General features: G+C 43.1%; 1 protein-coding gene across 7 annotated transcripts in view; it reads left to right on the forward strand.

The window, feature by feature from the left end:
* Window positions 1–12,393: 12,393 nt before the first annotated feature.
* The window catches only part of ENAH (ENAH actin regulator), a 195,388-nt gene continuing 192,478 nt past the window's right edge, over window positions 12,394–15,303 (forward strand). For all 7 annotated transcript variants that reach the window (XM_036900853.2, XM_036901054.2, XM_057507810.1 and 4 more), the window contains exon 1: window positions 12,394–13,619. In XM_036900853.2, the coding sequence (XP_036756748.2) occupies window positions 13,615–13,619 (5 nt within the window). In that variant the 5' untranslated portion in view covers window positions 12,394–13,614. The remainder of the gene's footprint in view (window positions 13,620–15,303) is intronic.

Below are 15,303 nucleotides of genomic sequence, written 5' to 3' on the forward strand. Positions count from 1 at the left end.
TAAAAATAATCATCTCTTGAATATAGCTAATGATTCTTTAACATATTTCTATGTTGACAGGTAGTAAACCACACCAGTGGGGGTGAGGATTTAATAATGTGAGTAACTGTTGAACCACTGTGCTGTATACATGAAACCAATATAAGGTCATATATCAACTATGCTTCAATAAAAAATAAAAATAATAAAATAATCATTTTTTATCATCTGCTTGGGAGGTTTTCATGTTCTGGACTCTCTTGGGGATACTCTAAAGTTTAAAATAAAATAATTAAAGCTGTTTTTATAGGACCCTCAGTAGGTAGACTCTGTGTCAAGACTGTTATTCCCATTTTAGTGATGGGGAATGACAGATGCTCAGAGACATATTTCTGGTCTGGTACCATTTCCTAAATGGCAGGAATATTGATCTGTTAAATATGGGAAAGAGACATGCAGAATGAGCCAATTCACTGTGGCACTTGAACTATCAGCAGAGGAAGCAAAGCAGTAATTTGGACAAAAACAGCTAAAAAATATGAAGGAGTCCTGGAAGATTATGTAATTCCATGAGCAGATTTGCTTCAGAGCTAATTGACAGTTAACAGTATTCCTAATGCTGCTCTGGCATCACCAGGCCTTTGGAACTCATGCCTTCATGTGTGTCTTTTTATAGAACAATTAATAAATGTTGGCAGTGTGCTTATGATCCTTCTGAATTGCTTGGGAAGGATACTGTCACTGCTGTAGCTTTGTATATTTTGGGTCTTACAAATGATTTACCACTTACTAAATTTGAAATCCAAATTGTGGATTTGGCTCTGGCTGTTGCCAGCTAACAAATGCTATAATACTGGGAAGAAGTTAAGGAGCTATCATAGACTTTAATTTCTAACTTTTCCCAGGGTAGTAATTTGGAAAAGGAACTTCTGGATTTATAAGTCAAAAAATATGATAACAATTTTGCATTATTTTAACCCATATTTGTCATATCCCCTATGGAAAAAACTTCTTCATCATATATTTTCAACTTGATATACTTGGTAAACATCCTTTTTTTAAAAAGACAATAAATAGTACAAGTTACGGTTTAAGTAATAATTACTAGATTGCTTTAATTGCAACTCTACAGCTAAATGGTAGACTATATTTTCCTAAGTATTATCATTCTGCCTTTTGTCTTCCCTCAAACTAAGGAGAAAAAACATGTCATATAGAAACATAAAGGCACAAACTTATAGGGAACTATGACAATGAGAGGCTGCTGCATTATAGGATAACATGGTGAAGTTTTACATTATCACATCTGCTAGCAAAGTTAATTGAAAAGAGTCCCTCTGTTTTCATCTTACCACTTCAGAGCAAATGAGATGCTGCTTTTCAAAACGTCAAAGTCAATGATGATCCAGTGTCACATAATTAGTGCCACCAACCAGTATTGGAACATGTTGAAATATACTATTTTACTGGGTTTCAAATAATAAATATAGAACTTTAAAAATATTAGAACTGGAAAGACACTATAAATCAGCTATTCTAACTCTCAATTTATAGGCAAGGAAATGGAGGTGTAGCGAAGGCAAACAATGTGCCTACAGGCAGATTTGTTTTGCTTATTCACTCAGTCATCTCTCCGCACATTCAGTCAACCAATGCTACCAAGCGGAGGTAACTCGAGGCCCTCAGAGTGCAAGAATATGTAAGACACTGTTGTTGTTCCTAAGGAGTCAAGCTCCAGTGAGGAGAGGCAGGCAGCCCCACAGCCAAGCACCACAGCAGATAGTGGTGCAGACCTTGTTAGCAGTGTGGCTGCGAGCTACCACAGCACAAAGCTAGCTGTTAATTCTACCTGAGGAGATTGAGAAGGCTCCCCAGAAGAGGAGACTTTTGAGCTGCCTTAGGAATGACCATTATTTGTATTCATGTGGAGAAGAGCAAAGTACAACCCAGGGAGAGTATATACCATGAGCAAAGCCACAAGCCAATGAGCACTTATGGGAGGATTAGGGAATGATCAACATAGGGTTTGGGGAGGAAAGGTAGGGAAGAAAAATGGCCGGGAATACATCTTAAAAAATCCTCATGTGGCTAAATTGGTAAAAGTTTTGAATGTCATGCTAAGAGGTATGAACTTTTTTTCTGAGAAAATAGGGCTCTGTGGAAGGCTTATAACTAGGACTAAGCTGTAATCAGACCTTGGTTTACACTGGAGATGCGTTAGAAATTTACACTGTAGGCAGGAAATGATGGGAGCCTAAATGTGGAAGAGTGGCAATAATAAGGAACAAAGAAGGTATACAAATGGCCAAAAAGCTCATGAAAAAATATTCAACATCATTAGTCATCTGGGAAATGCAAATTAAAACCATAATTAAATAACAGTACATATCCATAGAACAGTTAAAATTGAAATGGCTGACTATACTAACTGCTGACAAGAATGTGGAGCAAATGGAACCCTCATGTACCACTGGTGGGAATGTAAAATGATACCATAATTTTGGAAAACAGCTTGGCAGTTTCCTATAAAGTTAAATATACACTAAACTTAAGATCCAGCCATTCCAAATCTAATTATTTACTCAAGAAAAAAATGAAAACATATGTCCCTACAAAGACTTATGAATGCTTTTATCAGTTGTATACATAACAGTCTAAAAACTAGAAATGACCCAAATGCCTATTAACAGATAAATGGATAAACAAATTTAAGCAAATAGTGGTATATCCATACAATGGAATACTACTCAGCAATAAAGAGGGATGATCCATTGATACACATTAACAACATGGAAGAATCACAAATACATTACACTGAGTGAAAGAAGTCAACACAAAAATATACACTGCATGATCATATTTATATGTGGCTCTAGAAAAGATAAATTTAGTCTATAATGACACAGAGCAGACCAGTGGTTGCCTGGGGCTGAGCTCAAGGGAAAGGTTGACTAGGAGATGTTCCAAAGGAAATTTTTGGCATGATGGGGTTGTTGTCTAGTGCTATTGTGATGGTGGTCACAAGGACATATACATTTGCCAAAACTCATTGAAATAATGTACACTTAAAGTGGATGCATTTTATTACACATAAATTATACAATAAATTTTATTTTAAAATAATAAATTGAACTTATAGTGAATGAAATAAACAGGGTAGTTGATCTGATTTTAGTTGCTCATGGTATATACTCTCCCTGGGTTGTACTTTGCTCTTCCCCTTGGTTCTATTTAATTATAAATTGATATCTTAAAATATCACAGAGACACAGATGGAAACAAAAATAGAGAAGATCTTCCACTCCATCCAGTCAACCAAAGAGAGAGATTAATATGGTAGAATTCAATAGCTGATATAATGCAGAGCCCCAGTTCCACATGTTAGCAAAAAGCAACTCAACTAGATGTTAATGGAGTATTAATAAACTCCATTAGAGTTATAAATAATTTAAGGATTCATGCATACTTTTCACCCATTTGAAATATTATTTTTATATTTTTCTATGTTTTAAATGCATCTCTGTTCTATTTATGTATTGAGGTTTAAAATAATTGGATTATGTTTAATGCTGCTGGTTTTTAAAATTTCTTTATTTCTTTATATGTTCATTTTTATTTCTATTTTCACAATTTTTATTATACATACAGGCAAAAAGAAATGTGGAGAAGTAAAATATGGAGTGAGATAAAGTGAGGAAAAAAAAAAGAAGAGAGACATTGTCCAGAGCTTGGGCTATGGCCACCATGCCATTATTTTGACTTTGCTGTATTCCTTTCCATCCTTAAGCAAGTAATCCACTGGGAAGCAGCAGAACTTGGCAAGGAAGCCAGAAGAATTTAGAACTGTCTTATCTCCATCTCCAGGGAAAATTCCCTTCCTTTTTTTGAGGAGATTTTCTTCCCTTCCTGTAGGGGCATGGGTCTAGGAAGGCGCTCAAGCCAGGCAGTTTACCCAAGCTAGATCAATCAAAGTACTTCATCCCGGGGGCGGTTTCAGGACAGGTGTGGGTGCGTGACCCAAGCAGGCCAATCAGAGCTTTTATCTATTTCCCTACCCACAGTTTACTGGGATAGAGCACGTTCCTCACTGATGGCCAAGTAAGATGTAAGCCAGGAGCTGCCGGCAGCTGTGGTTACCGCTTTGTGAAGAAGCCAATCTGAGAGAAAGAAGCTTATGCTCAGAGAGAAGCAAAATTGGTCAGAGAAAGGTCTTGACTCTTTGAGACTCCATCCTGCCTTTCCTGAGGTTTTATTATATGAGAAATAATTCCCTTAGCCTGAGCTGTCTTTCTATTTCAACCTTCTAAGAAGGAGGGGCTAATATAGGTCTCTTGTGCTCTGGCACAGACTACAATATAATTGCCTTTCCAAGGCAGCAGACTGTGGCTTGGGTCTCTCAGGAAAAAACATGAGGGGTCCTCCAGCAAGGGCTTATCTTTTTTTTTTTTAATTAAAGAATCACTGATATACAATCTTGTGATGGTTTCACATAAACAACACTGTGGTTTCAACATTCACCCACATTATTAAGTTCTCACCCCCTCTATTGCAGTCACTGTCTATCAGTGTAGTAAGATGCTTATAGAGTTATTATTTGTCTTTGTGCTGTACTGCCTTTGCCGTGACCTACCTATATTGTGATTGCAGATTATAGTGCTCACAAGGGCTTATTTAAACCACATGCAGTCCACTTGGTTTCCAGACTCCTTCAGAGCACTTCAACCCAGGTATTTCCAAAGGGCTTCCACCTACCACCCACCCTCCCTTCCCTGATTCTTCCCTCTTCCCAACCCAGGTGTCCACTTCCAGCAGACGTAGGGGACTTGAGCTCTAAGTTTCCTTCTTACAGCCTCTTCGGGTCTCTCATACCATGTGGCTTCACTGCACTTACCCACTGGACTGCTGCCCAGGAAGTCTGGAGGCCAAGATCTAAAGTATTGCTCTGAGACCTCCAGGAATATCTGCTTCCTCTCCTCTTCTCTCCTTTGAGAAAAGTGACCTTGAACTCTTCTGAGGAATGACCTGTGTCTTTTTCAAATTGGAGAGAAACATGGATTTCATCCAAACTCATGCCTGGCTCCTCAGCCAAGACATACCATCCCTCACTGAAAATTTTCCAGGTACAGCTGACTCTTAAGAGTGCTGCTGGTTAGGGGCAGTATCTGCTGCATACTTACCCCTGCCACCAACTTGATGGCCTAAGATGGGTGTTGTTCCTCCTAGCTACTTGAACTTGAACATGCACAAAGACTCTGAATTTCTTGTGTACCAGCTGAGAGAAGTTTGGAACATTCAAACAAGAATGTACTAAAGATCTGTGGATGACAAAAGACAAGCAGAGAGGGAAACAAGAATCGAGATCATCAGCTTGCAAGTTACGGTTCTTGCTCATGACCTTCTGTCTTATCTGCATCCAATTTGGTGCCCTAAGAGGCCCTGCCTTTTTACCATTCTGCTCAGACTTTCCCATCTTGTACTTGCTCCTCACTTTTGGAGGAAGAACTCCAAAGTGTATTAACTGACCAACAGTGAGGAGTTGTGGTGCAGAAGGCACATGGACTCCAGGAGATCTTCAGAGCAACCTGGATGTGATGTCCTGGGTGGATATCCTTCAACTGGAGCAAGAGCTGCAGCTACAAATGTGCCCTCAGTGAAGAAGCCATTGCTCTACTCACAGACTGGGAACTTCCTGCAGAGAAGAATTGCTGTATCAGTTCATTTTGCTCTATAATAAACTACCCCATAACTTAAGTGGCCTTAAAACAATAACCATTATTCCTCATGACTCTGTGAGTTGATTGGGCAGTGATTTTGGTCTGGATCAGCTCAGCTAGGGTTGGATGGTTCCAGGTCTGCTGGAAGTGGACATCTGGGTTGAGAAGAGGGAAGAATCAGTGAGGGGAAAGTGGGTGATAGATGGAAGCCCTTTGGGCCTGGGCTGAAGTGCTTTGGAAGAAGTCCTGGAAACCAACTGGATTGCATGTCGTTTACATAAGCCATCCTTGGAGGACCCCTCATGTTTTTTGGTGGCAGAGTTAAAAGGAAGACACTGAGGAAGATACTGGCCCTAACCAAACACACTCTTAGGCATCAGCTACTACACTTGGGAAAATTCTCAGTGAAGAACTGAATGTCATAAGTAAGAAGCCAGGCAGGATTTGGGATGAAACAACACAATAGGTCAAAACACAAAGAGAAACCCTTATTTGACAGGCTGTTGGTCCAAGACCACCACTTGGACAGCTCTTTTATGCATGTGGCCTCTCTTTGGCAAACCAGCCCAGGCTTCTCACGTGGCCATCTCATTTTTGGTTTTAAAAGGACAGCAAGCAAGGGCTGGCCCTAGTGTGCAAGGCTTTACAAGTCTCTGCTTATGTCATTTGCATGGAATACAAGTCATTTGCATGGGATATTTACTATTGTCCCATTGGCCGAAACAAGTCACGCGACCAAGCGCAGAGTCATGTGAGAGACCAACCCAAAGACATACTGTATTCATGACCATTATATTATTTACTGATATAGACCATATTGTTTTTATTATGACCATTAAAAAAAAAATCTGACCACCGGGTGGGCCTATGGTATGGTCCTGTCCAATTAGAGAACCTCTCCACTTTGCTCACAGTGATTGGTTCAGGAGGGTCATGTGGCTCAAGCTGGTCCAGTCAGAGTCTTTGCTGGTTGCACGGCCTGTTCAGCTTTGGGATTCCAGTGCTGGTAGACTGAAATTGGAACTGGATATAGTAGGAGAGAATAGGTCAAAACACAAAGGCAAAGATAAGGAGAGCGATGATATGGAGATGGTGACATGTTTGAGCCCTAGGCTACAGGTTAGCCTGAAGATCATATTTGAAATACACAAATTTTTTGCCTAAGCTACTTTGAATTGGGTTTCTGTCAGTTACAACCAGAATCCTAACAAAAAGATCCAGATAAAAGGTCAAAGCAGAACTCTCCTTTTCCTTGATACCTTGATGGTAATGGTGGGAGTAGATATATTAGATTTAGGGTCAGGGCCCCTTGTTACTAAACTCCACTCAGTGTCCTCTCATAGAAACCTTATCCTTAGAAAAGGGTTAATTGCTGATATCTCTGGGTTGATGCAGATGAGTAGGAGTTAACCAAGATCAAATGTGAACAACTTTTCTGCATTTACCCTACCACCAGAAGACTTTACTTCTTATTTCCCTACTTGTAACCCCTCAGCCAGTCTCAGAACAGAGTTACTCTGGAAGGCACAAGCTGAGTCAAACCTGACATAAACTATGAACTTAGCTGGTTACATCAACCTTCAAAATTAAACAGGCTGTCCAGTGCTTGGGATACCAGAAGAACATGAAGAATCACAGGCCAGCTTTCTTAGGAATTGTTTCTTAACTTAATTTGGGCATCATTCAGTAGGAACGGAATGCCAAACCAGACCTGATACTAAACAGAGGCCTGAAGATATAAATAACTTAAAGCAAATCAAGATCACCCTCTTTCTCACTGGAGAGAAACTAAAGTGAAAAATAAGAAAGAAAAGACCAGACTGTGGACTTTTGAAGGGAAGTATTATTTGCAAGTGAGAGACACTGAGTCAAATTGAGTGCGAGATGTCAGTGAAGGCAGGGTTACAAAAAACACACAAAACAGGAGCTATTTTAAAGACAAATTAATTACGAGATGATTCAAAGATATAAAATGCCCTCTAAGTTAGATAAGAAAGCATTAATGGAGAGCAAAGATAGTAGGGTATGTTTAAGGCCTTTCCCTGAAATATTAAAAGCACTGCATTGGGGGTAAATTTTCAATGAGTATTTAAGTCCTGAAAAGGTCTTTCAGAGGAAGATAAATAAAGAGTAGGTAAGTCCTTTTCAAAGCTTTTGTTAAGTCTCATCTTAGATGAAGACTTCTATGCTCTATTGCTTTGCAAACAACCAAGGCTAAAGATAGATGGGGTCACCTAGGGATGTGGTATTCTTTATCAAGTCTCTATGACACTAATTAGAATATTAATAAAGAGAATGTAGGCACTTCTCCAGACACCTTTAATAAGACACTTGGACTTGGCTTCATTTTGTTTCTTGCTCTGTAGTCAACAAAAAAATGTTGGCCAGTAAACTCCAAGCATTTCTATGAGTTTTTGTTTCACTGAGTTGGTTTAAGAAACTCAACCCCTGTAAGCTCTACAAGCAATCTGCTAGTCATATGCCTGGGAGATCTGAGGTGAAGGGATGGGGAATGAATGAATTACTGGCAGTCACTTCGCAGTGGCATTGTTATTCTGGAAAAAGATCCGTGTTAACTGGAGTTCCCTAATTTGAAGACTCACTTAACTCATTTGTTGAGTCCCACATTACACAAGGTAGAAGTCTAGGCACTTGGGATACAATATCTGCTTAAGAGAGAGGTTTACTGAGAGCTTGGGTGATTAGAATGTCATGATAGGCAGTATGGCCTATGGCTGTATCAGGAGTTAAGTGACTTGAGAATGTTTGTTTTGTCTTTAACTATGTTAGCTCAGTTTCCTAAGTGGACCTTGAGTCTTGTTTGTTTGTTTTGTTTTTTCTTTTTTTTCTTAATCAGAGGAAGTTAAGTGAAAGAAAAGAGGCCGTCTGTTACAGGGGTTGAGAGTATGGCCTGTGGAACTGGCTCTTTTGGCTTTCTCGTTTACTAGTGTATGGCTTTGGGCAGTCTCTTTAACCTTTCTGTGTTTTGCTTCATCAGCTATGCGTACAACAAGGATGACTGTGTGGTGCCCAATTCCTAGGAATGTTGTGAGGATTCACTGAATTAATGTAGGTACCCAGCAGGTTAGCAAATGTCATTGTCGGCCAGCTGTCATTTAGCTATATTCATCTCTTACATTCCTGTGACTCAAAGCACACTACTTTCCTCAAGTAGCCTATCTATGTTGGCTTCCATCTAAAGCAGGTATTAGTACAGAGAAGAGATGGGATTGAGAGACTAAATTCTGCCCTTAATTGCTTTAATTTTTGAGTTGCAATTCAATTCATTTCTTACCAGAGTGCTTAGCCACTGGCTACCTTGATTAAAGGACACAGTCTCTTCATATACAAAATCAGTATATCACCATTTTATTTCATCATAAGTTGGTATGATGGTAAATGACTCAAGGATATTAAAATGTTTGGAGGCTGGTGAAAGAATTACAACTGACACGTAATGCAATTATTTTTCTGATAATGGTTGCTTTTCTTCTGACGTTAGGAAGACTTGATTAGAGATTGAATTTTGACATTAAACCCAAGAAATGAAAATTTGAAGATAAATTCTCAAACTGGAATTTGGCCAGGTCACTGTGCTTAGCAACAGTTTCAAAAAGAAAGATAACTGGGATTTTAATGAATTTTGAAGCTTACCTGAGATGTGGGGAAAAAAGCTACAGAAGATGTGGTATTAAGCAGTGTGAATAAATTTTACACAACTGTTCAGGATACATTCTAGTGGTAATATCTTTCTTCTTTATTGTGATTAGCCAGAAAATCATCTTTTATTTTTTAACCTTCCTCCTGATATCCTCTGAGGAAATACTCCAAGGTCAGTTGTCACCTGATCATAACGTCTCTAAGATAATTGGTCTTCTCAAGTTTGATTACAGTAAATGGGACAATGCAAGAAAGAGGGCAACTACTTGTTTTTCTTCCCAAGCTACCAGCTAGATTTTTCTAAAATAAAAGAGTTCAGAATTCGATTATGGTGATGTTTCTTTACAATCCAATTTCTAAAGCACCATAATTTGATTGTTATTTAGAATTGGCATTCACCTGCTGTATTCTTTAACTGGCAGCCATGGCTGAATTTTGGGGAAATAATGTGTTACATTTTATAGATAGAACATGGCCTCTACTGATTAATGTTACTCCAGTACTGTTCAGGCTTTAGGAATCTTCTGCCAAGTTTAAACATGTAGCATTAAGAAAAGAGACTCTGGGGAAGAGGAAATGAAATCAACTGAATAAATCTTAATTTGGAAGGGGGAAAATGACAAATGGAAGAAAAATGCAAATGGCAGAGAAACAAATAGTTTCTTTTAATGTCTATGTCTCCTGATAATATTTTAGAACCAAGATTATATATGGCAGCTAAAGCTGAAAGATGAGTAATAAAAATATCTTGAGTCCTACTGGAATATCATGTTCTACATTAGTTTTTTTCCATTCTTGGGGAGACAAAAATTATACTGTGAGCTAATTGCCATGAAAGAGAACACAATAATGTTAGATATCAGTAGAAAGTGTACAATCACATTCACTAAAACTACCTCCTCTTCCTCACTCATTCCTAAGTAACTCCTAATTTTTCAAGGGAGAACCCTTTTTTGGGTGATGGGGGAGAGACTGTGCCTACAATCCTTAGCAATGATTTCCTGCCTGCTGAGTAGCATTAGTCATGCATCCTCCTCATGCCCATAAATGGAGGGCAGGCCTACGCTGATGCGATCAGACGGATTTAAACAAGGCCTGTTCTCAGAGAACCCTCTGTCAGCCAGACTGAGAACACTCCTGCAGCAAACTCATCTCCAACAAAAGTGTGTTTGGTTTCATCATAAACCGGGGTGTACACTACATGCGAACAGGTGTGTAGCCCAACTTGTGATGCTGGGAAGGCCTGGGCTAGGACAGGCTTCCTGCTGTGACAGCGCTCAGGATGAGCTATAGGGGAAGCTGAGGGTCATCCTGTCTCTAAGAAGAGAGTGTACTTCCTTTAGCAAAGTTTTCTCTTCATCTTAGATTGGGGCAGTCATTCATCCACTAATTTGTATATTCATTCCCTTGCCTTTCAAACACCTGGGTGCCTGCATGAGGACCAGGCATAGGGCTGTGGGCTGGGCAACCCTTATGAGAGCTCTGATGATTTTCACTCTTCAGCCAAGACAACACAGGCTCAGCTGATTCTTAAGCAGGGTTGATGAAGAGAGAATCTTTGCTCATTCTTCCTTCTGTCATAGAAAAGTAAGTATGAGGTGGAGGAGGAGGAATGGACTGTAGCTGGAAATCCTGTGTTTAAGTTCCAATTCCACCTCAAAGGGACGGAGTGACACTGGGTAAATTCACTTAACCTCTCTGGACCTCACTTTCCTTTTCTGAAAAATGAGTGGGTTGGACTTAAGATTCTTTCCATGCCTAAAGTTCTTTTATTCTAAATGGTTACACGTTCCACAAAGTTTCCTTTGTGACCAGAATTAGTCTGTGATTTCCTAGCTCAGGTTTCCCTTTTGCCCTCTTTGATTGTTAAACCAAATATGAACAAGAAGCAGTAACATTTTGTCACAGCTGACAAATTGCCCTTCTACAGAATGACCTTTGGAGGTCAGGCCACCCATTGCAATATCTAAATCCAAAGGCAATGGCATGACCAACTTGTGAACTGGCGGGCTGCCATCCAAAAGGATGGAAATGGTTGTAGGCAGCCCAAATTCTTGGCTGCTACATTTTTAATAAACAGAGAAAATAAGAACAGCATTTTCCACTTGGATTGCTTAATTTGGTGCCCATACCATTGGCGTATTTGCGGTGAGGATAAAGATGATGTGATATATCACTTATTTAGCACAGGATGGATTTAGCTATCACAAATGAGAAGTAGGTTATGGAGTCATCTGTAAGGAATTTTTATCCTTGCCTCTTGTCTCTGGCAGGAGAGAGTTTGAGTCATTACAGCAAAATCTCCACCTCTTTTGGCCCTTTGTAAGAGTTTTCCCTGAGACAAGCTCTGCTGGTTTTACGGTATTGCTATGAATGGACTAAGGCAAATTGATGTGAATTCTTTGTGGTTGAATATGTCTTATTAATACTTTTCCAAGATGGTTCAATATGCCTTATTACTTTTACAGGAAAAAAGCCTTCACATCAAATATTCTTTGGTTAATTTGGAGAATATTTGAGTTGCATGTGTTTTAAATACATAAATTACAGAGTCTTTTAGATGGAACAATGAACCTCCTAGTTAGTATTTATGATTTTCAGTGGAGCCTATTGCCCTAACTTACCCTGCTCTTGAGTTGTTTCCCTGTCTCTACTGGTAATATGGCACCAAGGACGTTTGACTGGCAAGGGTTTTTACTCTGAGGTGCTTGGAGATTCTTGAATAAAACACCTTGGTGGGAAGCGGTAATTAGCTATGTGGGCGGAAATTAGCGCTCTCCAGGCACACTGTCTAAGCAGAGGCATTGTGCTTTCCACTACCTGAGGCCACCTGGTCCTGTGCCATAGCTCCAGGGCACTGCTTCTGTAGGGCTGTTGGAGGTTGCAGGTTCCCAAAAGAAAATTAACTCGGTACCCGTCTGAAACCAGAGCTTTTTAAGGTCAAGACTGGGCAATTCTCTCTCTCTTGTAAGTGTAGACAAGCTCAGTCGTCGTAATTAGAATCCAAATTGTTCCTACGTCTTAAAATGAACCACCGAACTTTGGTGTGTGTTCTCGGGCCGCAGCAGGCCCTGCACTTTGGTTCCGGCCCCCAGTAACGGGGACCGGTTCTGTTTTACACAGGAAACACACCGCCGTCCCCGACACTGCAAGCGACCTTCCACTCGTCCAGTTTACATTTTTTATTGTTGGATTTGCTTTTGGACAGACCAACTCCCTTAGCTATACCCTCCGGTTTCTAGTTCCCCGAGACTTCCAACGAGTTTGCTTCGCCAGCGTTTTGCAACGACCCTTTGACAGGGCTGATTTCAACCCCGGTGGGCGACGGAAAACCGCAGGCGCCCTCGTCCCCGGCCCCGCCTGCGGAGTTCCCTCCGACGGCGGCGAGGTCGCCCGGGCCGCGCCTTCCCTCGCGCCTGGTGAAGTCACCCCGCTCGCGGCGAGCACATCGGCGGGAAGCCGGGCCCTCGGGAAGGGGCGAGGCCGCCGCGACGCCCGTGGTTTAAATTTGCGCGTCCCCTTCGCTGAGGCGTCTCTCGAGGTTGCCCGGTCCGGCCACGGCCTGGGCCGAGCTGAGGACCAGCCCGCGAGGGGTAAACGTCCGCGAGCAGGCCCGAGGCCCCGCGGTCGGTCACGCGCCCAGCGCCTCAGGCGCCGCAGCCGGCCGCGGGGAGGCCGGGGCTCCCCCGCCTCAGGGGAGCGCTGCGGGGCGGGCCTGGCGGCAGAGGGCAGCGTGCGCGGGGCGGGGCGGGAGGCAGGCAACAAAGGGTTTTTCCCGGGCCGGCGCCGAGCCCGTGCGCGCCCCCGCGGCCCGCAGCCCTGGGCCCGCCGCCGGCGGGGAGCCGCCCCCACCCGGGCGGAGGGAGGCGGTGCCTGCGTGCTCCTCCGCGCCCCGCCTCCGCCCGCCCCGCGCTGGCCCGGCTCTCCTCCCGCTGTTGCCGCAGCTGCCGGTCGCACACGCTTTGGCGGCGGCGCGGGCCTGCGGAGCGGCGGGCGGGTACCCTCCGAGGGCGGCGCGGAGCTCCCGCAGCAGGAGGCGGCGGCGGCACCGCTCGGCTCTCGGCCCGCGCCCCTCCAGCTTTCTTTCGCCGTCCTGAGCGCCGGCCCTCTGCTTTGTGCGGGAGATGGTGTAGCCCCGCCGCCCAAGCAGAAGCGCGCCGGTCTTGCGTCCCCGTGTGGCGTCCCGCCCCTGAAGGAGAGCCCGTCGGCAGGCGCTCCCCGCTCTCCCCGCCGCCGGAAAAGCCTCGGCGCCGCCAGCACCATGAGGTGAGGCGCGGGCGGGGGCGCGGGCCATTGTGCCGCGGGAACCGCGACCCCTCCGGACCCGCCTTCCCTCCCCGGGCCGGCGCAGCTCCCGGCTTCTCCCCTCCCCCTTTGTCCCTCCCCGTCTCTCTGTCTTCCCCTCAGCCCTCCCGACTCCTCCCCCGGGGTCTCCTTCCGTCGCTCCCCGTTCCCCTCGTGCTCTCCCTCCGCCCAGGATCTCCCTCCCGAAATCTAATTTGCTCTCCTCTCCCTCCCCCGGCCATCGTCCGCCGAGCCGGAGAGGTGGGGAGGGTTCGAGCCTGAGGGCGTGCGTGTTGCCGGGAGACAGGTATTCTCCCGTTTACGCGTAAAAATTCCGTGCGCTTACATTACAAGACTCTGGTGTTTAATTTAAAAACGGGAGAAAAGTTGGAAAGAGGTGGGACGCGCTCGGTGACCGTGCTCCGTGGCGGCGGGGAAGGCGCCATGCGCGGCGCAGTCCGGGGTGACGGGGAAGGGGCGGCTGGCCGGGGTCGTGCTGCGGGCACCGTGCGAGGCCTGTTAGGGAAGTTGTCGTGCGGTGGGTGTAAACGGGGCCGGGCGACGGTTAGTTTGGGAACCCTTTTCTCTCCTTCCTCCGTGGAAGCCTGTGTTGCATTGCAGCAGCTGCTGCTTCCCCATCCGGTATAATCAATAAGACAGAAGCTAGATGGTTTTTTCAGCCCCAAAGGAAAGCAGTGACTGTACCGTCATAAAACGTTTTTTAATTGATACGATGAAACATACTGTGTGATATTTTTCCTTCACTCTCTCCAATTGTGTAAGAGAATAAACCGTGATGTGGTGTGTCGTTCACTGGAGATTTTTGTCAGCCTTTCCTAAGCCTGTTGTGTGTCCCTCGCCTCTTTTCCGATTGGCGCAGGACTTCGTGAGAATGGGACTTGGTGGGCTGAAGGCCGATCCTTTCTGCGTTCTCATCCCGAAAGGCCTTGTAGATTAAACAATTGTGGATAAAGTGAATTACTCCGTTTCTCTCTCCTGGAAGAGATATTCTTACGGTTCTTTTGGATTTGAATCTCCTTTGTGTTAAAGATTAATGGCCCGCCGTTGCCAAGACCTTCATAATGAAATACAATTAAATTTGATTGATAAAATCTACAAATTCCTTGGTTTTGGCAAGAAACTGTCATGTCACTGGAATCCTTTCTCAAGTAGTTCCCATTTTAAACTTGTTTTCTTCTTTTTCCTCTTAAGGTTGAACGCTATCCCATTTTCTTTTTTAATTTTTTTTTTTGTGTTAAACTGCTGTGTTCTCACTTCAGTTTACTGTGAACTTAAATTGTCTTTCTGATTCCAAATTTGATGGCCTTATACATTGTGTTTGCTGCAGTGACCCCCTTTCCTAGTAATTTCACTCAAATTATTTTCATATGTAATGGATCAGTTTAACAAGCTATGGCATATAAATAAAAAAACATAATCTTTGTGAAATGTGACCTGAAACGAGCCATGCTTTTGGGAATTAAAAAAAAAATCAAGTTACTAATGTCCTTGAAAATTCAGAAACTCTTAATAAAACATATGTAATGTTATATCTAGTAATACTGTGTTGTTGACTTCTGCTTTAAAGATTTAATGCTATAGGGGTATTACAGATAAGTTACCAGTTTTTTCGAACTTTGGGTAAACTTGTCTTAATATTGAGAAA

Source organism: Manis pentadactyla, chromosome 9, assembly GCF_030020395.1.
Source record: "Manis pentadactyla isolate mManPen7 chromosome 9, mManPen7.hap1, whole genome shotgun sequence".
Classification (NCBI taxonomy): Eukaryota; Metazoa; Chordata; class Mammalia; order Pholidota; family Manidae; genus Manis; species Manis pentadactyla.